Source organism: Capricornis sumatraensis, chromosome 3, assembly GCF_032405125.1.
Source record: "Capricornis sumatraensis isolate serow.1 chromosome 3, serow.2, whole genome shotgun sequence".
Classification (NCBI taxonomy): domain Eukaryota; kingdom Metazoa; phylum Chordata; class Mammalia; order Artiodactyla; family Bovidae; genus Capricornis; species Capricornis sumatraensis.
Window position 1 is genome coordinate 66,680,861 of NC_091071.1, and position 25,888 is coordinate 66,706,748.

The 25,888-nt window shown below is 41.4% G+C and overlaps 1 protein-coding gene and 1 non-coding gene across 2 annotated transcripts in view; one reads left to right on the forward strand and one right to left on the reverse strand.

Annotated features, from left to right (window-relative positions):
* Positions 1 to 16,492, forward strand: part of WIPF1 (WAS/WASL interacting protein family member 1) — a 128,347-nt gene extending 111,855 nt beyond the window's left edge. The window contains exons 5-8 of the mRNA XM_068967868.1: positions 550 to 1,320; positions 5,446 to 5,661; positions 6,363 to 6,476; positions 13,467 to 16,492. Coding sequence (XP_068823969.1) covers positions 550 to 1,320; positions 5,446 to 5,661; positions 6,363 to 6,476; positions 13,467 to 13,522 — 1,157 coding nt within the window. The 3' untranslated portion in view covers positions 13,523 to 16,492. The remainder of the gene's footprint in view (positions 1 to 549; positions 1,321 to 5,445; positions 5,662 to 6,362; positions 6,477 to 13,466) is intronic.
* Positions 16,493 to 21,789: 5,297 nt separating this feature from the next.
* On the reverse strand, positions 21,790 to 21,891 carry LOC138077256 (U6 spliceosomal RNA). The gene has a single exon (XR_011144718.1). It is a non-coding gene; the product is annotated as a U6 spliceosomal RNA (small nuclear RNA).
* Between the last annotated feature and the right edge of the window lie 3,997 nt (positions 21,892 to 25,888).

Genomic DNA, 25,888 nt, shown 5'->3' on the forward strand with positions numbered 1-25,888 from the left:
TATTTCAGCCATAATTTTTCCATTATAATTTTCCCATCCTCTCTTGCACATTTCTTTACAAAGGGGCTAGGTAAGCCCTCCCATATAGAAACTTATATTGGGATAACTTCACCTAAGATGGCTAAATTATTTTTCAAACATGAGATACAGGGTTGGGGGACTGGGATAGTGACGGGGCGAAAAGAAAATCCTTAGCAGAAACCACCAATAGCAGTCCCATTCTGTTCTTGACCTCTTGTAATGAACAGTGATCTCTCCAGAACTCTTACCAACATCATCCTGGTTTTTGTCCATCCAGAATTCCAAGAGAGTGCTCCAGAATCCCTTTGAAAGCTGATGGGTTGTAGAATCTGGGACTAGAAGAAAAACAGAGAGCTGTGATCTATTCCTCTGCCTCCAGGAAGGACACACTGAAGCCCCATTTATATAAATCATAGTTGCCTATAGTTTACAGCATCTGGGAAAGGGCTTCCAGTAGCTGGCAATATACTCTAGTTCTCTGATTTCCTTTCAGGTTCCTAACTTTCCGGCTTTTTTCCTGTTCTTCAGATTCCGGAGGAAGCCGACCCCCAATCTTGCCACCAGGAGGAAGAGCCACATCCGCCAAACCTTTCACACCCCCAAGCGGCCCAGGGAGGTTCCCTGTGCCTCCTGCAGGCCACAGAAGCGGACCCCCAGATCCTCAGAGGAACCGAATGCCTCCCCCGAGACCCGAAGTGGGCGCAAAGCCTGATATCATCCCCCCTCCAGTGCCTAATACTCCAAGACCCAGTCAGTCAAGTCTGCACAACCGGGGGACCCCCCTAGTGCCGGGGGCTCCCCGGCAGCCCAGTCCTGGGCTGACCCCTCCCCCTTTCCCCGGAAACCGCGGTGCTGCTTTCGGAGGAGGCTCCATCCGTCACACCCCCTCAGGCTCCTCCACGCCTTTCTCCACTAGGCCTCCCCTGCCTCCTACTCCGAGCAGGGCCTTGGATGACAAGCCCCCTCCTCCGCCGCCTCCGGTGGGCAACAGGCCCTCCATCCACAGGGAGTCTGTGCCGCCGCCTCCCCCTCAGAACAGCAAGCCCCCGGTGCCGTCCACCCCGCGGCCTTCCTCCTCCTCGCAGGCCCCGCCGCCTCCGCCCCCGAGCCGGCCGGGCCCTCCTCCGCTGCCCCCCGTGTCCAGCGGCAGTGGCGACGAAATCCCGAGGCTCCCGCAGAGGAACTTGTCCCTGTCGTCGTCGGCGCCTCCCTTACCTTCACCAGGACGGTCAGGCCCTCTTCCGCTCCCGCCCGCTGAGAGACCCCCTCCTCCGGTGAGGGACCCACCGGGCAGATCAGGTATGGCCAGACCCGCCCGCGGTGAGCCGCTCCCCTGCCTCCCAGCCAGACCACATGTCACCAGCAAGCTCAGGGGAGGGGAGCCCGACAAGGGCTTCAGTGAACCCTCAGACTGCTCTGACCTTTGAAGACACATAGCCCATGTAATTTCCTCTTGACCTCCCCTAAACCTCTGAGGAAAGCGCAGGCCAATATTTCTGTCCATGTTTTAAAAGTGAGGTGACTGAGTAACTAATGAAGTGAAATGATCCCAAGTGAGTTAAATTAAGAATAGGCAACTCACCTTCCATCTGAGGCTCTGTCTCCTCTCCTGGAAGGGAATTTCTGCTGTCTTAATGGGAACTAAATTCCCATCTCCAGCAGGAGGGCCCATTATTCCAAGAAGGGCAGTTGTTTAAGAGCAAGTGAACTTCTGTAGTACATCTCTTCATTGGTCAAGCTTTGAGGCCACTTCCATGCTCAGTAAAGACACATAGTAGAGTCCATTTTCGGAGAAGGCAATGGCACCCCACTCCAGTACTCTTGCCTGGAAAATCCCATGGACGGAGGAGCCTGGTGGGCTGCAGTCCATGAGGTCGCTAGGAGTCAGACACACCTGAGCGACTTCTCTTTCACTTTTCACTTTCATGCATTGAAGAAAGAAATGGCAACCCACTCCAGTATTCTTACCAGGAGAATCTCAGGGACGGGGGAGCCTGGTGGGCTGCTGTCTCTGGGGTCGCACAGAGTCGGACACGACTGAAGCGACTTAGCAGCAGCAGCAGCAGCAGCAGCAGAGTCCGTTTTGCTATCTGTTTATATCTTGGGCACAGAGATCCCTTGGAGAGTTAGATAAAGGTATAAGGCCTATAAGGCCTTCTTTTCTCCATAAAAATGCTCATAAGCATAAACTCAATTTGCCTGCTGTTTCATAGGTTGAGGACCTACTGAAGTCCATCTGTGCCCACACCCAGGGTGGAGAAACCTGGATCTAAGGGCAGAACCTTCACAGTATATGAGGAGTTTGTATCTCTCTCCTACTTGTGATAGGTGCTTTTTTGTTTTCTGTTGGTTATTGACAGATTCAAAACAATTATCTCATTTCTAAATTTAACCATTTGGAAATGGGGTACTTTTTTCTCTGTGAGAAGCTGACTTTTCATGCTCTGACGTCAAGAACCTAATAAACACCATTTTTTCACCAGTAATCCTCAAACTTGACCGCATACTGGAATCACCTGGTGAGCTTTAAAATTGATGATACCTGGGTTTGTACCCCAGGGTTTCTTGTTTCATTTGTCTGGTTTGAAAACTGGGCACCAGGATATGAGGGAGCTCCCCAGTGACTGTAAGGTGTCACAAAGTTTGAGAACCACTCCTTCAAACCACTTTGCCAGGGAGAGTCAGCTACAGATACAAAAAGTGGCTAGTCTATTCAATCTAGACACTGTGTCATCTCATTACAGATGCTTCAGTGAACAAATAAGAACAACAGTCAGATGAATGAAGTGTGTTGTTTTCTCATTATCCAAAACCCCCAACGTGGTTGAGGAGCTATTTTCTTCTACCAAATGACTGAATCAACAGATTAAATATTCCCCAAAGTAGGATAGGCAGTGATATATATTTGTTTTTTCTTTCAATTACATAAGTCATACCTATTTATTATAGAAATGTATAAAAGAATAAAAGGAAATAAAAATCGTCTGTAATTCTGCCATCACCAACATTTAGATGTAACATTTTTTAGATACCCTGTCTTTTTTAAATGCATGTATATAAAAGTTCGCAAAATCAGTATCACACTACATACATTGTTGGCTAATTTTCTTTAACAATATCTCACTAACATTTTCTTGATATTATTAACTGTTCTTTTACAACCTGACTTTTAATGGCTGCATAATATTAAATCCCACATGAGTACCTTGGCTTATTTATTAGTCATGTGATCATACAGGCCATCTCTAGAGTTTTGCTATTGCAGATAATGCAGGGATACATTCTTAGAGCTAAATATTTGTGCACACCTCTGTGTATTTCTTTTGGAAAATTTTCTAGGAATGGAATTTCTAGGACAATGGATATGCGTAGCAAACTATGGATTTCATAGGTATTGCCAAATAGGCCTCTAAAAATTCCCACCAATTTACGTTTCCACGGGGAACCTATGAGAAGTCGTCAAGGGCCATCTATATTTTCAGAGGAGGTTTGGCTTCATTGTTATGGGAATGCTTTAGAATTTGACAGAATGGAGTCATATCCTATTCTTCCACTCACTAGCCTCCTGACTTGAGGTCTTTAATCTTCCAATATCTCTGAGGCCTTGCCTGCTATCCTGACACTCCTCAGGGTTATCACCAGAATTAAATGAGACAAGTGTATAGAGTAGTTTTCTTATTTCCCTGCATGTAGTTCAGTTCAGTTACTCAGTCTTGTCTGACTCTTTGCGACCCCGTGGACTGCAGCACATCAAGCCTTCCTGTCCGTCTCCAACTCCTGGAGTTTATTCAAACTCATGTCCATTGAGTCAGTGATGCCATCCAACCATCTCGTCCTCTGACGTCCCCTTCTCCTCCTGCCTTCAGTCTTTCCCAGCATCAGGGTCTTTTCAGATGAGTCAGTTCTTCACATCAGGTGGCCAAAGTATTGGAGTTGCAGCTTCAGCATCAGTCTTCCAATGAATATTCAGGACTGATTTCCTTTAAGATGGACTTGTTGGATCTCCTTGCAGTCCAAGGAACTCCCAAGAGTCAGTGATCATTTTTATTATGCTGCCAACAGGAAATAGAAATCTGTTTTCTTTTCTGTTATGCTTGCCTAGGTTTGTAGCTAGGGGCTAAAAGGTTGGGCAGTTAGGAACATGAACAGTTACTTTTAAAGAGAGATACTGGGGTTGCTGAGGTTGCACAGTACCAGGCCCCATAGTATTGGAAGTCTAGTTTGCACGTAGTGACAGTATGAGGTAGTACTACCACTGCTTTTAAACCCACACCATATGAGTCACTTCTTCCCGCAATGAATCTATTTATACTGACTGGGACTCCAGCTTTGAGAAGCAGATGGGGCAATAAATAAAGCCTGCCAGGTGGGGCACTGAAGACTCCTTGAAATGAACCAGGGCTGGGTGTGCCTCCCACCTCCATTAAGGATCTGAGCCAAAACTTCCAGGCAGGAATATCTTCCATGGGTGGGTCATTCAGTATAAGGTCCTCTAGTTGGATTTTGACTCTGTAGTTAACCAAACATATTTATACTTATAGCACCATAAGATGTTGTGTTTACATAAAATGTCAGCATCATGCTAGTGGAACACAGTGCTGAAAATCAGGCATAACTACTAAGGCCATTTTGATTTGCATGAGAAATGCTCAAGTTCCTTTTATATGCGTTTTGACTATTTCTGGCAACAGTGCAGTGAGAAAGGTGCTCTTTTGTAGACAGGAAATCCAAGTTCCATAGGATAACCAGCCTGTGTGGGGTCAGTGTCCTGCAATAGCATTGATAACCATGCACATTGATTAGCTGACTGTCACTCCCTGTGTTAATCTGCCTCCCCAGATTAAGAGGAAGAACCAAGAAGGAACTCCTGCTCATCTCAGGATGACTCATATTTGGTTTCCTGATCCCTCTTCTGTCTGGAAATAGATCATAAGCATCACAGAAACATGCTTGTATAATTAGCAGTAATACTCTGCATTTAAAAAGTTAATTCCTCTGGAGACCTAAAATAAGTTCATAACTATCTTGTTTTTAAAACATTTACTTAATAAGTAGTATGTCACAGAAACTAGTTCAATAGCTGTTTATAAGGAATTTTAAATGTTTTTAAAGTACACAGTTGTCAGTATAAACAAATGACTACCTGTTCTCAACTACATCATCTCCAATCTCAATACTGACTCAAAGCCAAATAGCCAGTTAGCCGTCAGTGTGCATTTGTTCCACATGTGTGTACATTTGTGCATTTTTGTGTTTATATGTGCCTCATTTCTTGGCTGAAGCTCCTAGGAAGTCTCCACCATTTCTCTATTTTCTCAAGTAAAAGGGCATGTATCCAGCAGGCACTCAGTAACTGTATGTTGATGATAATAGTAACATAGTATGTAAGGTATAGCACTAAATGTCATTTTTCTTTGGCTCCAGGCCCTCTCCCACCACCTCCTCCAATGAACAGAAATGGCAGCACATCTCGGGCCCTGCCTGCCACCCCTCAGTTGCCGTCCAGGAGTGGAATAGATTCTAGTCCCAGAAGTGGGCCCCGGCCTCCTCTTCCTCCTGAAAGGCCTGGCACTGGGGCACCTCCCCCACCTCCACCATCAACATCAATTAGAAATGGCTTCCAAGATTCTCCATGTGAAGGTAAGATGTGGTCCCAGCTCCTGGGAAGCTATAATGGGGCAGCAGTTGAGTGGCAGGTGTGTTTGTATGTTTGCATGAACATTTCTTGTTTGTGTGACCTCCATTGTTACCACATTGCACAGCAATAATCTAAGCATTCTAGGGCCCACTATGATTTCAAATGAAAAACAGTTATCACCTTTTTCTTGCAAAAAGGCAGATCATTATTCTCTGTTCCTTGTTTTGAGTCTCATTTTGGCTAACTTTCCAAAGATTCTAGAATTCTGAAAAGAACCATTTTTGTAGCTTGCTTTCTTATTACCTACCTTTCTGAACAGTTTGCTATGGGTTTGAGGCCTAATGGCCTGCAGGTATTGAGCAGCTTATCCCTACCATTGTTATCAGTTACTCTTTCCACTGGTGGAGGAATAATTAAGAAAAGTATCCCAAACCCCGGCCCCCATCTCCTGAGAGGAACTGGCTGAGTCCTAGTCACTCTAGTTAAAGTCACTTGGATCTGTCTTTGGTTTGATTTGCAGACCAGTACATTTTATCACTGTGGTAATCAGTGACATTGGTAGCATTTTGGGGTTTTCTCTAAACTTCTAGATGTAAAACCAGATGTGATCTCTGCTGTTCTATTTCATTCTGTGTCTTTCATTATATTAGTCTTCAGAGCAGATTGTCTGTTACTGAAGATACTGTTTGTTTCTCTCCCTCAGATGAGTGGGAAAGCAGATTCTACTTCCATCCGATTTCTGATTTGCCACCTCCAGAGCCATATGTACCAACAACCAAAAGTTATCCCAGTAAACTGGCGAGAAATGAAAGCCGGAGTGAGTATTTCTACAAGGGCTTTTAGATGGCTTCATACTTGAGTAGCCTGGGTCATACGCAACTGAGGATTGTTTAGGAAATCCAGGTCTCTGGTCTGAAGTGGGGAGATTTCAGAGAAATTACTCCTGGATTTGGAACCATTTAAATTCTAGTAAACTTTCCTACATTCACTGAGGAAAATGGAGACATCCAGAATGCATATGAGAAGCGATTATTTTAATGTGTCATTATAAGTTCAAAATACCTTTAGTTTGCCAGTACGTTAAATTTTATTATTTTGCTTATTTGGACAATCTTTCCCCATTTTGATCTTCCTAAATATGGCACAGTTAGAATCTCTTCTACTCCTACTAGTTTTGAGACTGGCAGAATGTCTCATTAGTTATTAAAAAAACTCACTGTAACTATTTTGATCTTTTAAATATAAATTTACAGAGCATTACGTGAAAATTTTAAGTATGCCTATAATCTCTGTACATGACAGATATTTTCATTTTACCAGGTTCTCTTTAATTTTTATCTATCTAATTCTGATTATATAGTTATAGAATATGGGTTTTGGGTGATGGAGGCAATGGCACCCCACTCGAGTAACTCTTGCCTGGAAAATCCCATGGACGGAGGAGTCTGGTAGGCTGCAGTCCATGGGGTTGCTGAGAGTCAGATACGACTGAGCGACTTCACTTTCACTTTTCACTTTCCTGCATTGGAGAAGGAAATGGCAACCCACTCCAGTGTTCTTGCCTGGAGAATCCCAGGGATGGGGGAGCCTGGTGGGCTGCCGTCTATGGAGTTGCACAGAGTCAGACACAACTGAAGTGACTTAGTAGCAGCTAAGTAAATACTTCCCTATTTTATCCCATGGTTTTTATTTTACAGGATTCCATTAAGTCAGCATATAATAATTTAGTTTACCATTATTGGACATTTAGATTGTTTTTAACAAAAAATGTATACAGCTAAGGAAGAATTAGCATGAAATATACATATATCTTTGATGGGGCTCTGTCTTATAACAATGTTAACTTCAGAACCAAACTCCCAAGCCACAAATGTGTGGAGAAAAAGTGTATGAGCATGTCAAACAGCTGTCACGTATCCCTAGCCTTGTGCTCACTGTCCAGCAGAACTCTTCACATACTCTGAGCCTACTGACTCTTTCTTAATACATAGTTCTTAATTTTGGTTTGGTTGGTTCCCAGCCTTAGAGCAGATTAGTATCAGCTGAAGTCAAGGTTGGTTAGAAGCAAAATCACTGACTTTGGGGAGACGATAGGTGGCAGTCTTGGGTCAAAGGAGGAGCTAGGGACACAGCTGTGCTAGGTATCACCAGACAGTACCAGATATGTCTGCTGCTGCTGCTGCTGCTAAGTCGCTTCAGTCGTGTCCAACTCTGTGTGACCCCATAGACGGCAGCCCACCAGGCTCCCCCGTCCCTGGGATTCTCCAGGCAAGAACACTGGAGTGGGTTGCCATTTCCTTCTCCAATGCAGGAAAGTGAAAAGTGAAAGTGAAGTCACTCAGTCGTGTCCAACTCTCAGCAACCCCATGGACTGCAGCCTACCAGGCTCCTCCATCCATGGGGTTTTCCAGGCAAGAGTACTGGAGTGGGGTGCCATTGCCTTCTCCAGTAGATACATCTAGTGGGTTATTAAAAACGGACAAATTTTGTCTTGTGCCTCTGTTGAAGAACTCAAAGAATTAGAAAATATTTTAGAAAATTTTCCCTAAGAAAAAATGCCAAAAGTAAACAGAATATTTTACTGAAAAGACCAGTTTAAGTCCTAGAAAAAGTTATGTGGAATACTGAATTCTAGATAATGCCTAATAAAAGAGGCATAACTGTAATCAAATTATCATGCAGGAGTTGGTGGTTGAAATTTTTGGCAAAAAAGTCTTCACGTGTGACAAATATTCTTGAGTTTGCTCTCTCCTCACCCCACCTTATCTGTGCTATGTATATATTTAAGTCAGTAACAGAACCATCCTCCCCAGCCCCTCTAGATTTTTAATTTAATAGCTGAACACATTCCTTCCCCCAACCTCCTGTCTTCATGACTGTCTGCAACTTGAGGACTGGAACTATGTCCCTGCTCACTACTGCATCTTCCGCAAGTGGCACAGAGCTTGAAATACAGCAGGCATTTAAAAATATGTCTTAAACTGGTGAATTAATTTCACCAATTTTTCAAAAAAATGTTCTTGTACCTTTAATATTTCTAGCATTAAGCATGTTTAATATTTTATAATATAACTGATCATATCTCTAACACAAAGTGCTGTGGAGTGGTTTTACCCTGCTCCTGAACCTGCCTCTGCCTCCAAGCAGAGCTGCCCTGGTAGGGCACCCAGACAGCCCTAAATAGCACAACCTATTTGCAGCTCTGCACAAGGCCAGCCCTCGATGTGCTAACCATTTGTGGTGTTATCAATTGATGGTCAGGGCTTCGTGACAGATGGCTGGCTTACATCTAGGCAGTCTTTCTTCAGGTCCTTGCCCAAAAAAAAGGCCTGATTGGGATAGAAAGAGGAAGAGGTGAGGTAATAGACTGCCAGTGTTTTCCTCTAACTCCTCCCCTTGGTCAGAGATTTGTCCTAACTCAGAAATCCCTCAGTGGGCTATTTTGGTTTCTGTCAGAAAAGTAGCTGCCTGCTGAGGAATCTGTCAGTGCCAGCCCACCTGAGTCTAAAAACAGTGGCCGTAGCAGACCTACCTAGTTGACACGAGTCCCTGATTGACCTTCTCACAGCATCTGAGCACCTGGCTATATGCCTGACACCTGTAAGATCCTCAGAAAAAATGTGCATGGGACAAATGAACTTTTTAGTTCTGAATGGATTTTAAACCAAGTTATGGTGTGCTAATAGCCCACAGATATGCATAGTTTTAAAAACAACACCATCAAAAAATAAATAAATAAAATAAAACAACACCATCAAGACAGAGAAGAGACAACCCATGAAATGAGATAAAATATTTGCAAATCATATACTGATGAAAGATTAATATCTAGAATATATAAAGAATTCCTACACCTCAACAACAAACCCCAATTTTTAAAATGAGTTGAATATTTGAATAGATATTTCTTGAAAGAAGATATACAGATTGCTAATAAGCACATGAAAAGATGTTCAACATCACTAATCATTCAGTTCAGTTCAGTCTCTCAGTTGCGTCCGACTCTTTGTGACCCCATGGACTGCAGCATGCCAGGCTTCCCTGTCCATCACCAACTCCCGGAGCTTACCCAAACTCATGTCCATAGAGTCAGTGATGCCAACCAACCATCTCATCCTCTGTCGTCCCCTTCTCCTCCTGCCTTCAATCTTTCCCAGCATCAGGGTCTTTTCCAGTGAGTCAGTCTTCGCATCAGGTGGCCAAAGTATTGGAGTTCCAGCTTTAACATCAGTCCTTCCAATAAATATTCAGGACTGATTTCCTTTAGGATTGATTGATTTGATCTCCTTGCAGTCCAAGGGACTCTCAAGAGTCTTCTCCAACACCACAGTTCAAAGCATCAGTTCTTCGGTGGTCAGCTTTCTTTATAGTCCAACTCTCACATCCATACATGACTACTGGAAAAATCATAGCTTTGACTAGACAGACCTTTGTTGACAAAGTAATATCTCTGCTTTTTAATTTGCTATATAGGTTGGTCATAGCTTTTCTTCCGAGGAGCAAACATCTTTTAATTTCATGGCTGCAGTTACCATCTGCAGTGACTTTGGAGCCCCCCAAAATAAAGTCTCTCACTGTTTCCGTGATTTCCCCATCTATTTGCCATGAAGTGATAGGACCAGATGCCATGATCTTACTTTTCTGAATGTTGAGTTTTACGCCAACTTTTTCACTCTCCTCTTTCACATTCATCAAGAGGCTCTTAGTTCTTCATTTTCTGCCATAAGGGTGGTGTCATCTGCATATCTGAGGTTATTGATATTTCTCCCAGCACTCTTGATTCCAGCTTGTGCTTCATCCAACCCAGCATTTCTCATGATGTATTCTGCATATAAGTTAAATAAGCAGGATAACAATATACAGCTTTGACATACTCCTTTCCCAATTTGGAACCAGTCTGTTATTCCATGTCCAGTTCTAACTGTTGCTTCTTGACCTGCACACAGATTTCCCAGGAAGCAGGTCTGGTAGTCTGATATTCCCATCTCTTTCAGAATTTTCCAGAGTTTGTTATGATCCACACAGTCAAAGGCTGAGGCATAGTCAATTAAGCAGAAATAGATGTTTTTCTGGAACTCTCTTGCTTATTCTATGATCCAGTGGCTGTTGGAAATTTGATCTCTGGTTGAACATCTAAATCCAGCTTGAACATCTGGAAGTTCACAGTTCGTATATTGTTGAAGCCTGGCTTGGAGAATTTTGAGCATTACTTTACTAGCATGTGAAATGAGTGCATTTGCGCATTTGAGCATTCTTTGGCATTGCCTTTCTTTGGGATTGGAATGAAAACTGACCTTTTCCAGTCCTGTGGCCACTGCTGAGTCTTCCAAATTTGCTGGCATATTGAATGCAGCACTTTCACAGCATCATCTTTTAGGATTTGAAATAGCTCAACTGGAATTCCATCACCTCCACTAGCTTTGTTCACAGTGATGCTTCCTAAGGCCCACTTGACTTCACATACCAGGATGTCTGGCTATAGATGAGTGATCACACCATCATGGTTATCTGGGTCATGAAGATCTTTTTTGTATAGTTCTTCTGTGTATTCTTGCCACCTCTTCTTAACATCTTCTGCTTCTGTTCGGTCCGTACCATTTCTGTCCTTTATCGAGCCCATCTTTGCATGAAATGTTCCCCTGGTATCTCTAATTTTCTTGAAGAGCTCTCTAGTCTTTCCCATTCTATAGTTTTTCCTCTGTTTCTTTGCATTGCTCACTTATGAAGACTTTCCTATCTCTCCTTGCTATTCTTTGGAACTTTGCATTCAAATGGGTATATTGTTCCTTTTCTCCTTTGCCTTTTGCTCTTCTTCTTTTCTCAGCTATTTGTAAGGCCTCCTCAAACAACCTTTTGCCTTTTTGCATTTCTTTTTCTTGGTGATGGTCTTGATCACTGCCTTCTGTACAATGTCACGAACCTCATCCATAGTTCTTCAGGCATTCTATCCTATCTAATCTCTTGAATCTATTTGTCACTTCCACTGTATAATTGTAAGGGATTTGATTTAGGTCATAACTGAATGTTCTAGTGGTTTTCCCTACTTTCTTCAATTTAAGTCTGAATTTGGCAATAAGGAGTTCATAATCTGAGCCACAGTTAGGTCCCGGTCTTGTTTCTGCTGACTGTATAGAGCTTCTCCATCTTTTGCTGCAAAGAATATAATCAGTCTGATTTCAGGATTGACCATCTGGTGATGTCCATGTGTAGAGTCTTCTCTTGTGTTGTTGAAAGAGGGTGTTTGCTATGAGCAGTGCATTCTCTTGGCAAAACTCTATTAGCCTTTGCCCTGCTTCGTTTTATACTCCAAGGCCAAATTTGCCTGTTACTCCAGGTATCTCTTGACTTCCTACTTTTGCATTCTAGTCCCCTATAATGAAAAGGACATCTTTTTTGGATGTTAGTTCTAGAAAGTCTTGTAGGTCTTCATAGAGCTGTGAGTTCTAGAAAATCTTGTATGTCTTCGTAGAGCTGTTCAACTTCAGCTTCTTCAGCATTACTGGTTGGAGTATAGACTTGGATTGCTGTGATATTGAATGGTTTGCCTTGGAAATGAACAGAGATCATTCTGTCATATTTGAGATTGCATCCAAATACTGCATTTCAGACTCTCTTGTTGACTATGATGGCTATTCCATTTCTTCTAAGGGATTCTTGCCCACAGTAGTAGAGATAATGGTCACCTGAGTTAAATTCACCCATTCCAGTCCATTTTAGTTCACTGATTCCTAAAATGTTGACGTTCACTCTTGCCATCTCTTGTTTGACCACTTCCAATTTACCTTGATTCATGGACCTAACATTCCACATTCCTATGCAATGTTGCTCTTGACAGCATCGGACTTTATTTCCATCATCAATCATATCCACAGCTGGGTGTTGCTTTTGCTTTGGCTCCATCCCTTCATTCTTTCTGGAGTTATTTCTCCACTGATCTCCAGTAGCATATTGGGCACCTACAGACCTGGGGAGTTCATCTTTCAGTGTCCTATCTTTTTGCCTTTTCATACTGTTCATGGGGTTATCATGGCAAGAATACTGAAGTAACTTTTTTGGGGGGGATCCAACATTCTCCTGTCAATGGTTATTTAGCAGCGAGTTGTAATTTTGGAGCTCTTGGCAGGAAAAGATGAGCGCACGTCTGTCTACTCCACCATCTTGGCGTCATCCCACCACTAACCGTTAAGAAAACACAAATCAAAGTACAGTGAAATACACTTTACATTCATTAGGACGGCTGCTATCAAAAAAGCAGTATTTAGAAATGGAGAAGATAACTGAATGTCCAACAAAAGGGAACTGATTAGATTAACTATAGTATACTTCTATAATAAAATGTAATATGTCATTAATAATTGTGTTTATAAAGAATGACTGAAAAATGTTCAAATGATCCTGCTTTTGGAAGGAAAAAGAACAGATATACACATAATGTTATAGGTTCTCTCCAGGTGGTACAAGCATTAATGAATTTTTGTTTTGTTTTTCTCATCCATATTTTCTCAATCTATAATATATATATGTATAATTACATATACTAAGTTTGTGATGAGAAAAATAAAAAGTAATTTTTAAAGAACTTTAACTTCCCACAAGTTTAGTGGCAGGTCCTCCTTCTCTAGTAAAATTTGTTCAGGTCTTTACCCGCTTCTCCCTTTAATTTCTCACGTGTGTGCGCTCGTTGTTTACAGCCTTGATCATGGGTAAGCGGTGGGTAGTGGGTACTTTTGCAGCCATTCTTGAGTTTTTACAGTGCCAACATAAGTTTTCTAACCAAAATTTGTATTTTGTCTAATTTTTCATCAAGGTGGATCTAACCGAAGAGAGAGGGGTGCTCCACCCCTGCCTCCCATCCCGAGGTGATCCTCGCCTGCTCTTCTACACTCAAGCCCCAGAGCTCCTTCTGTCATTGCTGTCCAAGTCGCGCACCCTCCTCCTCTGTCCTCCCTTGTTCCTTTCCTGATGGCAATAGGGAAGAAGGGAGGTGATGTGGAAATGTGTGTGTGTAGGCTGCGTATGCAGTAAAGGTATGCACCTCGCTTTTTATATTGTGTATATCCTTAAAGCTATTGCTTGCTTCAGCTACAGCCTGTTGGCTGCCTTGGGGATCAACAGGCTTTTGTGACAAGTAGGCAGCGATGAAATTGTGCCCCAGCTTTCAACCAACCAAATTCAAACATTCACTGCTTTTTCGCTACAAACCACAATATTAAGGTCCCTGAGAGTTGTTTGTTTCCATGCCTTTTTTGCATGTTTGGCCTCCTGTCTGTTTCTATGAACCACAGACCACCTAAACAAGTTGCTCACATAAAATATTTGCAGTTACAAGATGTCCAATCTTGGGCAGTCTGAGGTAAGCCCTGGGACAGAGCTGTTCAATAGAAATATAATGTGAACCAGGTATACAGTTTTAAAATTTCTAGTAGCAGCATAAAACAGGAAAATAGGTGAAATTAATTTTAATATATTTTATTTAACCCTAATATCCAAAATATCATTTCAACTTGCAGTCAGTATAACAATTTTAATGAGATATTTTATATATATATATTTTTTTGGTACTAAGTCTTCAAACTCCAGTGTGTACTTTACACTTGAAACACATCTCCATTTGGATGTGTCACATTTCAAGTGCTCAGTAGCCACACATGGTTGGTGGCTACCCTGTTGGACAGTGCAGATCTGTAAGATAGAGCCTGGTGCAAACACCTCTTGTTTCAAAAACAGAAAAGGCCAGATGAGCTATAGCAATTCAAGAGGTAGCTAAAAATAAAGTTAGGACCCTTGTTTGGCAAATAGTTTTCCTTAGATTTTGCTCCCTTATTTTCCCTCTTCCCTTGAAATCTGCATACAAGTATTGTGTCACAATACCAAGGTCAGAAATTGATCTAAAAGGGTTTACAGTAATGTGGAATAAAAGCCATTGAAAAGAAACTGAAAGCCAGTTAGGGCTCTCTAGCTGAGAACCAGCTTCCTTGAGCTCACCTGTTGGTTGGCCTCCTGCCTTGTGCATTTCAAGTGGCTTCACTCCTCTCCAGCCCAACTTGTTTCTTAGGGCAGGAGGCTCATAGGTTCCATAGCTGTGGGGGAAAGTCAGGGAGAGGTAGCAAATCAGAAATGTGGAAGAAGGGAACAGATTTTAATTGATGGGCAAAACTCTAAAATTCAAAATCTGATGCTTATGGGGTTGAGAGAAAGAGATTGCTGCTGGAAATTGGAGGGAACTTGTTTTGAATCTGTCTGGGAGAATCATTTGCCTTGGATCTATGCAAATAAAGCTCCCCCAGAGGACCATAGGGATGAGCCAGCCTTGCCTTTTTTTGTATGATTTTGTTTACAAAACTTTACTGGGACTTTTAAATCTAGCTATAGACTTGGAAAAAATTATTTCCATTTAGATGTTTTATATAGTTGATTATGTTTAAAATTACCATTACTTATTTTTTAAAAGTTCACAGCTATATATGTATATGTATATCTACCTAAACTTTGTATCATGGTTTCAGTGTATTGTTCATGTATTCCTAGGAGATGCTAACAAGAAATCAATCCAAAGAAAAATTTGAAAGAAGCATTCATATTTATAGAATAATTGTTTCATTTTTATAAAATCAAAAGAACTTAGAATTCTAATAAATGGGATGTCTAATAAATTATGAAGTTGCCCATTTGAGTATATTGTATTTTTATAACTTTCCTTGCCAAAGTCCTGGGCTTATTAATACGTTAGAAAACTTGGGTTTTTCCCCACTTCTCCTCTACCATTCCGTTTGTCTTTCATACATTCACTTGGGGCCCTTTACCCAAAGAAAATCAAGGAATAACAAAAATCAAGGTGTAACAAACTTGGTAAAGTATTTTCAGAAAAAAGCTTTTAATCTCTAATATTTTGATAATGTGGCATCATTTTATTTTGAATTCTTTGATCAGATATCAATAGTTGGTAAAAATCCCTATGATAAAAGCGTGTTGACCCACTTCAGAAAAGATGGAGTTGAACTCTCCTAGCAAATATGGCAGAGAAAAGTCTGACTCCAAAAAAATGGGTCTGAATTTTGTAAGGGATAGTAAGAATAGCCAGTTTCTTTATATATTCCAACTTTGCAGGTACCATCCTAAAGTGTGAAACAGGGTCACAGCTCAGAGTTGCTATTCATCCAGGATAGAGATGTTTTTAAATGTATTTTTAAGTGAATATTCCATTAATACATGTATACCCTTTCTTTGAAATTTAGAAACCTAATTGTGTCCAAATGAGTAAATTCTATGCTAAAATCTTTAACTATAGCAGACAACAGAAATTAATACGTCCTTTCCTGAAACCAGAGGTTACATTTTTTTTTCCCATAAAATTTCCAGATAAATGTATTCAAGATGCAATACAGTATTTTAACATTTACATGTCATTTTATATGAAAATGTATTACAGTATTAAAGTTCAGTGTTCAGTATTTATTTTGGTATGCATTTTATTTAGTAAAAACCAAGAATAATGTTTAATCCAATGGTGCCTTACTTGGTGATTTGAGAGAAATTGACTTTTTATGTCTAAGTAGCAGATTATTTGCATATTTGTAAAAACTGTTAGGCCTTTATATTTTAACTTGTAATACCAATTTTGTTATTTTAGTAGCAGAAATGTGATGACTGTTAAAGTGCCCCGAATTTTCTGGCATGATGAAATTAATTTCTCCCTATTTATAGTGAGGGACTGTAAATGTTTTCAAGAAAATGTTTTTCATACCACTGCACTATGTAAACATGCACATTTTGATACCTGTGTCATCAGGATCGCTTATATGGTGGGGTAGAACCTACCCTAGATATCTGCGTCTTTGTAAATTAGCCAGACAATAAATAAAAGCAGAATGGTAATACTATCATCTGGTGGGTTTTATTTTAAGTACTGTCTATGTAAATATAAGTGAAAAAACAAGTGTCTGATTTCTGCTTTATACTCTGGTAAAGAAAGACAAACTGAAAAAAGAAGACGGTCCATAGAGTAAGTAAATATTTAATGCAATCCACTTTCTAAGCTCCTTGTATTTCCTGAGAACTTGCATCTTAGTCAAAATTTGTTGTCTGTTTACCTGAGGCAAACGCCTCTACTCTGAGGTAAATAATGGGTGGTGGAAGGAATGGAAGATGTAATTACAAAGATTATCACTGACACTGATAAATAAGGAAAGGCCAGTGGAAATTTAGGAGGCCCAATAGGGGTTTTGTTTGTTTGTTTGTTTTTTGTTTGTTTTTGGACAATTATGCTATTTCTTAGGGGAAAAAGGAAGCAAGATTTACAAACTGAATTTAAGTAGTCATAAAAACTGAGTTTCTGAGATTATAGCTTCAATAACTTGAGTACTAAGTTACTATAATAACCTACCTTTCTGGACACAAATATTTTCTTTTAAAAACACCATTGATCATTCCCATTGTGATCTCAGACATGATAACTTAAGTGCTTGAGGTGGAAAAAGCACAGAGAAAAGCTTTAGATGTCTTTGACTTTAAAAATCTCTCTTCAATCTCCAGGTTAGTATAGCTTCCAATCTTCAGGTTAGTGTGTGTGTTAGTCACACAGTCGTATCCAGCTCTTTGCGGTCCCATGGACTGTACCGGCTCCTCTGTCCATGGAATTCTCCAAGCAAGAATACTGGAGTGGGTTGCCATTTCCTCCTCCAGAGGATCTTCCCAACCCAGGGATCGAATCCGGGTTTCCTGCATTGCAGGTGGATTCTTTACCATCTGAGCCACTAGGGAAGCCCCCAGGTTAGTGTAGCTACCTTTAATCTTGGTAATCTTGACACTGAAGCATGACTGACATTGGCCTTTGCTCTGTTCCTCTTTAGGATGCTACTGGAGGGCAGGCAGAACCACAAGATTTAATTTCCCCCACCTAGCTTCCTAGAGAGGAATTAATTGTAATCATCTCTATTTCTTTTCTAACTGCTTTATCTTTTATTGACTTTCCAACCTCACTCTTCTCCTACAACTATTCCAAAGAAGCCGTTAATTCACTTACAGAATTTCTCATGGTTCAAAAGTATCCAGAAGTGGATTCAGGTATATCAGAATTCCGTGTCAGGGACACATGCATCAGCGGAGGTGTCATGCATCTGCAGTTCCTAAATGGCTCTTGCTGTTCCTTGTCTCCATGACTGCAATGTCCTTTCTTCTCTTTATCTAACTTACTCCTCAGTTTTCAAAATCTCATCTTTTCCTGACTGCTGGAATATATTTTTCAGGGATGTACTTTATCCCCCCTCAGCATTACTGAGACTTGTTCATGCTACTTGCTGTCCACAGCTATTTGGTAGTCCACACTAAAATTCTATCACATTTTGTTTATTTATTTCACTGTTAATGGAAATTTCAGGTTGTTTTTGTCTTTTTATTTATTACAAATAATGCTATTATAAACTGTATTTTCGTCTGCTGGTGTACATGTGCAAGAATTTTGCTAGTGTCCATAAGTGTGTAGGAATAGAATTGACTGGTCAGTTTTAATAGATGTTGGGCTGATTTCTGCTGTGCTGCACTGCATGTGACATCCTCTTGCTCCATGTCTTTATAAACACTTGATACCAGCAAGGTTTTTAGAGAAGTTTCTTTAGCATTTGTTGTGAAGCTGGTTTGATGGTGCTGAGTTCTCTTAGCTTTTGCTTGTTTGTAAAGTTTTTGATTTTCTCTGTCAAATCCGTACAAGGGTCTTGATAGGTAGAGTATTCTTTTTTTTTTTTTTTTTACTTTATTTTACTTTACAATACTGTATTGGTTTTGCCATACATTGACATGAATCCACCATGGGTGTACATGCATTCCCAAGGTAGAGTATTCTTGACTGTAGGTTTTTCCCTTTCATCACTTTAAATAAATCTAGCCACTCCCTTCTGGCCTGCAGAATTTCTGCTGGGAAATCAGCTGATAACCTTATGGAGATTACTTTGTATATTATTTTTTGCTTTTCCTTTGTTGCTTTTAATATTTTATCTTTGTCTTTAACTTTGGTCAGTTTTATTAATATGTGTCTCAGTATATTCCTCCTTGGGTTTATCCTGTATGGAACTCTCAGGGCTTCCTGGACTTGAGTGACTATTTCCTTTCTCATGTTAGGGAAGTTTTCGACTATTATCTTTTTCAAATATTTTCTCAGGCCCTTTCTGTTTCTCTTCTCCTCCTGGGGCCCCCATAATGTGAATATTGCTGAATTTAATGTTGTCCCAGACGTCTCTTAGATTGTCCTCACTTTTTTTCATTCTTTTTTCGTTATTTTGTTCCCCTGCTGTGATTTCCACCAGTCTTCCAGCTCACTTATTCATTCTTCTGCTCATTTATCCTGTTATTGATTCCTTCCAGTGTAATTTTCATTTCAGTTATTGTATTTGTTCTTTAAATCTTCTAGCTCTTCATTAAACATTTCTTGTGCCTCCCTTCTTTTTCCAAGATCTTGGGTTATCTTTACTGTCAATTCTCTGAATTCTTTTTCAGGTAGATTGCCTGTTTCCACTTCACTTAGTTGTTCTTCTGGGGTTTTATCTTGTTCCTTCATCTAGAACATATTTCTCTACTGTGTCATTTTGCCTAACTTTCTGTGTTTGTAGTCTCCATTCCTCATGCTACAGAACTGTCATTCTTTTTAGTTCTGGAGTCTGCCCTCTTATGGGTGAATTTGGTCCAGGGGCTTGTGCGAGCTTCCTGGTGGGAGGGACTGGTGCCTGTCCACTGGTGGGTGGAACGGGGTCTTGTCACTCTGATGGGCAGGGCCATGTTAAGGGGTGTGTTTATTGGCAGCTGTTGGCTCAGGATGACTTCAGGCAGCCTGTCTGCTGATGGGTGGGGCTGTGTTCCAGCCTGGTTGGTTGTTTAGCCTGAGGTGTCCCAGCATTGGAGCCTGCAGGCTGTTGGGTGGGACCAGATCTCAGTGCCAAAATGGCAACCTCCAGGAGAGTTCATGCAGATGAGCATTCCCTGGCACATCTGCCACCAGTGTCCTTGCCTCCGCAGGAAACCACAGCTGACTGCTGCCTCCTCAGGAGACTCACAAGTAGGTCTGGTCCAGGCTTCTATGGGGTCATTGCTTTGCCCCGGGTCCCAGAGTGAAAGCTTGTGTGAGCCCTCTAAGTAGAATCTCTGTTTCCCTCAAGTCCTGTGGAGCTTATGCACTCAAGCCTAGCCTATTTCAAAGCCAAGTGCTCCTGGGGCTCCTCTGTCCAGTGCCAGACCTCTAGGCTGGGGAGCCTGACACTCAGAACTCTCACTCCTGTGGGAGATCCTCAGCAATATAATTATTTTACAGTTTGTAGATCACCCACTTGGCAAATATGGGATTTGACTATATCACAAAAGTACCCCCCTACCATCTTGTTGTGGCTTCTTTGGGGTAGAATGTCTTTTTTGGTAGGTTTGAATCTTTTTTTGTCAGTGGTTGTTCAGCAGCCAGTTGTGATTTTGGTGTTATCATGAGAGAAGGTGAACTCAAGTCCTTCTACCTGCCATCTTGTCTCCAGCTTTGACAGTTTTTTAAATTATCTGCTGTGTGTTTGTATACACACCTTAATATAGTATAATGGTTAAGAGATTAGGAAAATCTGCTTTCATCTCTTCCTTCAAGTCACTTAATTGCTCTAAGGTTCAGTTTCCTTATCTAGAAAGTGAGAAACTATCTTATATTAATAAATGCATTAAATGAGACCATGTACTTAGCCTGACTTATTCTAAGTACTCAATAAGTGGTAGCCACTATTAGTAGAAGTAGATATTTATATAATAATCCCAAATTAACTGGAACCAAACTGACCAGAAGGGATTAACAACTATACATTATTATAGCAGAATTTCTGTATCAGAAATGTAAAGCAGACTCTAGACAGGGGTCCCTTGATGTGCTGTCAGTCGCTCATACTTCACAGGCCTGGGAAATGGAAATTCCTGTTGCTTCAGTAATCAAAAAAATTATTAGATTCAATTTGAAATCATAGAATCAAGACCTCATATATAGGGCAGGCCAGAGCACTGGAGTGGGGTGCCATGCCTAGTTTCTTTCAACTCTTTGGTTCTTTATAGCTTGAGGAGTAATCATAATCTCTATCTTAAGGTTTTGAAAGAGATGTTACATACTTGTACTTTTCAGCTTATCTTATCGGACAACTGTTTCCTTTTAAGGTGATCTTAGGGGAGCCACTAAAGTTCAGAGATCACTTCATTACACTCAGATTCTGAAAGTCCCGTCTCAGAATCAAACACCAGTGTGAATAGTTCATTTGCTCCCCAGCGTATTTCCCTTCCTTTGTATTCCCCATTATTTGTGAGGTAGTTATTCTATTTATATTACAATTTTTAGTATTGAAGTTGGAAAAGCCAGGTGGTTCTTTCAAATTTCAAATAATAGGATTCGCTTTCCCATAATTGCCGGAAGTGAATGCTGTGTTCTTTGTCTCAGTCATATTAGTTGCACTCGTTCACAGGAAAAATGAAGTTTAGAGGGAAAAAAAAGACAGTCATACTCCAAAAACCTGAAACAAGGGGCTCTGCAATTTCAAAGAATTTTCACATACATCACATCATTTTACCCCAAAGCAGCCCTATGAAGGAAGAAGAAACTGACCTCCCACATAACAAATGCACGGCTGAGACACAGAGACCTGACTCTAAGGTTTCAAAAGCTGGGGGTGGAAGGATCCGTTTCAATCACACTTATTGAATTGCATTTTAACCCTTGGTGTCTTCCTTCATTTGACAAATTATTGAGCATCTTCTCAATAAGGAGAAGGCAGGGTGTGAGTCTAGCTGAAGATACAAATGTCAGTATACCACATAATTCCTGTGTCTCAGGGAGCTTATAGCCTTTTGGGGGTGGAGGCAAGTGCACAAATAACTCTAGAACTAGACAGAAAGCATGTGCTAGTCAAGAGCTTGACTTAATGCATCACGGGGATCCAAAGACACTGTGACACTGGTTGAGCCTTACTGCCTCACAGTCACAAATCAAAAGGTTTCCCTCTTTCTGAGTGAGCTTTGCAATGTTTCTCAAAATGAAAGTTAAGGAGCACCTGCACTAGAATCACCTAGAGTGGGTTTTATACACAGACTCCTGGACTCCAGGCGACTCTTGGAACCCAGAAAATCTTTTTAAAAATATGTAATGCTTCATGAATCTTCATGGCATCCTTGCACAGGGGCCATGCTAATTTTCTCTGTAGGCTTGAATATTAGTATTTGTGCTGCCATAGCAAGCATGGAAATCTGTAGTTCTGACAAGCTTCAAGGTCATTCTGATGCACATTCAGGATTTAGATTTGGGTCTTTAAAAGCATATACTCATATATATAAGAATGTATTTTTATAAAGTAATATGAAGATTAAATCATAAGATGCCATTCACTTTCGTCATACTCATTTACTCCATTTAACACTGCCCCACGCATGTTGATTCATTAGAATACTATTAGTCTTGGAAATACTTTTTTATTACAAAATTCTCTCTCTCTCAAACTCTTTCCCTTCCTCCCTCCCCCTTTGTCATCTATTACCAAACTCTGCAATACATTTCCTTAATCTCTCAGTCAAAGAAAAACTGTTACTGACATCCCTGCACAGTCCTGGTGAGTTTGCATCAGCATTCATACTAAGTATGTTCTTCGGTGTTTTATTGAATTAAGTGTGCTTGCAGTGCATGGCCTTTCCGCATAGCATTTTCTGGTGCGTTCTGGTAAATAGTTTTGACTAACAGTGCTATCAAAATATATAGTGCAGCTACTGCCATAAGAAATATAAAGAGCATCATGTTGGGTGTTAAATTTTTGTAACAAAGGGAAAAGGATCAGCAGAGGTTCAGGGTGGCGGAAAGCTTTTGACGTTAGAAAGGGATCACAGACATACCTCTACCAGGGAGGATGAACTAACGAGTGGTAACGGGAAGAACCTATGGTTTGTGACATCTGGGGATTTGAAGAGAAGAAAAAACCCACTTAAGAGGAATTTGACCAGAAGAGCTTGTTCACTTACGTTCCCCTGGAACGGACATGGCCACAGTTAACGGAACACTGTCAGTGCTGCTGGGATTACCCCTCCATACCTGGCAGTGTTTCACTTTAGTCAAAGGAAACAGCTACAAGATGCTAAAGCAGCAGTTCTTGAACCTCAGAGAATCACCTGGAGAGCATGTTAAGACAGAGTCCTGTGCCCCACGGCCAAAGATTCTGACGCAACAAATCTGGGGCGGGAGAATTTACATTTCTAACTGACTTCTAGGTGACCCTTGATGCTACTGGTTCTCAGAGTACACTTCGACCAGCACTGTTGACTATCTGTAATAATGGAACAGTTTTTTCCTTATATTAAAATAATATGTATTCATAGCATCAAGCCTGAACACTGTGTCCATTATTTGAATCATGGTTGAAGAAACTTAGGCAAGAAGAAAACCAGTTGGCATGGCACTGTTGTTCCTGAAACATAATTATGTCTTACAATTACCTAATCCTCTGACCATCAATCATAACTATTAATCTTTTATTGCTGTTGCCTTGTCCATGTATCATGGAGGGTGGGGGTAGAATCCAAATGTTAAAAGTGTTAAATTACAGAGTTTTAAAAATCAAATCAAAACAGCAAAAATCATGAAAAAAATAATTCATGAAAGCTGACAAGCCTTCACCCTTAATCACCATCTCAAGGTTAAATAATGATCAGAATTCTTTCAGTTGAAGTACTTACATTGCATCTTGATGTTTGACTATCATATAAATATAACTGAGCTATTAGGATCTATTTTTCATTGCAGATGAAATTGATGTATCTTTGTGTGGTATAGTCTGACACAGTAAAATTGTTACTGTCTAGGTAAGATATTCATAAAAATGTAATTATCGTAATCAGAACAGTCTTTAAGCTCATGAGAGGGGATTGCCAGATTCATGATTGGCAGTTTTCAATCACTTCATGTATAATAAAGAAACTTTTTAAAGCAACCCTAGGAATCATTAATATCTTAGAGGGAAACTATTCTGATCAAATAACAAAGGGTGTTGGAAGATGGTGGTAAAAACTCAAGCTGGCCTCCTCTTCCAGACTTTGGGCAGGACTGGAGGGAGCCATTTAATATACTTCCTTAAGTTTACTCACCAACAGATTTAATTAGCAGTGCTATTTGCCGGCAGAGTGCTTTGGAGAGAAGAGAGCGTGGAAAGACCACTGTTACTGACTAACGCATTGGTCATTTTCCTGCTTGAGTTCATAACTCGTTAGAGAAGTAGCCCCATGTTGCTGTGCGTGTGCCCTGCCACCTGGGGAAGATGCGGTACGTGCCATCAGTAGGATGGGGCCCTTGGTTAGCTGGAGTTTCCAGTGTTCTCAGTGTCCCAAATACTGGTTTAGGCAGCATTTTTTCAAAAGTAGGAAAGGAAAGGAAAGTGAAGTCTCTCAGCAGTTTCTGACTCTTTGCGACCCCATGGACTGTAGCCTACCAGGCTCCTCCGTCCATGGGATTTTCCAGGCAAGAGTACTGGAGTGGGCTGCCATTGCCTTCTCCAGGGGATCTTCCTGACTCAGGGATCAACCCAGGTTTCCAGCATTGCATTCAGACGCTTCACCATCTGAGCCACCAGGGACGCCCTGATAAATGTAGAGACACCACCCACAATCCCGTGCTGGTGGGCAAGAGAAATAAAAACCAACAAAGTAAGGTCAACAGGCTGTTCAGTCTGAAGGAGAAACTAATCTTCTCAAACGAGAAAGCAACTTTTTTATTTCCACTGTCACTTTTAAAATTTTCCAGTGAAGGAATGTACTTTCCCTGCCCCTGGATGAAGACCTCCAAAACCCTATGCTAGGACTGGTTTTAAATCACTCTTAGGTAACAAGTCCTACAGCCACTTTAAGTCTCCGACAGTCTCAATTAATAAGTGAGAAGAACCAATCCTGTGTAATAACCAAATCCTGGAATCAGATTTAAAAGCGAAACTTTTCCCTTTATTCTCTGGGGCATCATGCAGTCAGGAAGCCAGGGACAGGGGCAAGGTCCATCTTTTTTTTTTTTCTACCTACTGTTTCCAATTATCTGCCCCATTTCACTAAATATGGTTGTTTTAGGGTCAAAGTGGGAAAAGGAAGAAGTAAAGGAGGATGGGGGTGAGGGTTCTTAATTAACTGGCTTTTCTATTTGGGGGCTAAGCTAGTGTATTGAAAGTTGCCTCTTTGTGGTGTGGGGAGCTCTCAAGGGGAGCTTCATCCTTTTCTCACCTGAGCTTCCCTGCCGCTAAGTTGCTTCAGTCGTGTGCGACTCTGTGCAACCCCATAGACGGCAGCCCACCAGGCTCCCCCATCCCTGGGATTCTCCAGGCAAGAACACTGGAGTGGGTTGCCATTTCCTTCTCCAATGCAGGAAAGTGAAAAGTGAAAGTGACGTCGCTCAGTCGTGTCCGACCCTCAGTGACCCCATGGACTGCAGCCTACCAGGCTCCTCTGTCCATGGGATTTTCCAGGCAAGAGTACTGGAGTGGGGTGCCATTGCCTTCTCCTAGATCAGCTAAAACTTCCTTAGCTCTGGGTCAAAACTCCAGCTTATCCCTTCGAAAGCCTGAAAGCCCCTCTAGGTGGCCCTATTGGGACAGTAACACAGTTTCTTGTCTCCCTTCCTCTCTTCACCCCCACCACCCCGCCTCGCTCCTCCTACTTCTCTCTTTCTCTCTGCCGACACTGGCCCACTCAGTCCAGCCACTTCTCCTTTGCTCCCACTGTTAGAATTCTTTCCTTTTTAGTTTACAAGCGGGAGCCAAACCCCAGCCACCAGCACCCTCCAAGCTGCACGAGGTGTATGTAAAGCTCTGTGAAAGAAGCCTTTTCCAGGAAAAAGCAACTTTGCAGTGGGAGGGGCTTTCAGATTATCTTCCTTCAGAGAAACCTCATCACATATTTTCCTTCCCCATCTGCAATCCCAGTTTTGTTATGGGGAATAGCTGAATCCAGCACCAGCTGTAACATCCTGGAATCTTCCTGACACCACTTTCCAACACTATTCACTCACTGGGAAAGCTTAGCCTGGCCCTTCTTCCTCTTAGCAGTGGTCCTGCCTTCAGGCATTACTGGTTCTGCCCAGAAGGTGGTCCTGAATCGGGTTCAGTTAACAGCCCACTTGGCTGCTATGCTAAGTTCTGCTTTCCACTCAGCTTCTTTCAGTAACAAAGGTGATATTTTGACCTCCATCTGCTACCTTTCCTGTTGTTTCTCAAT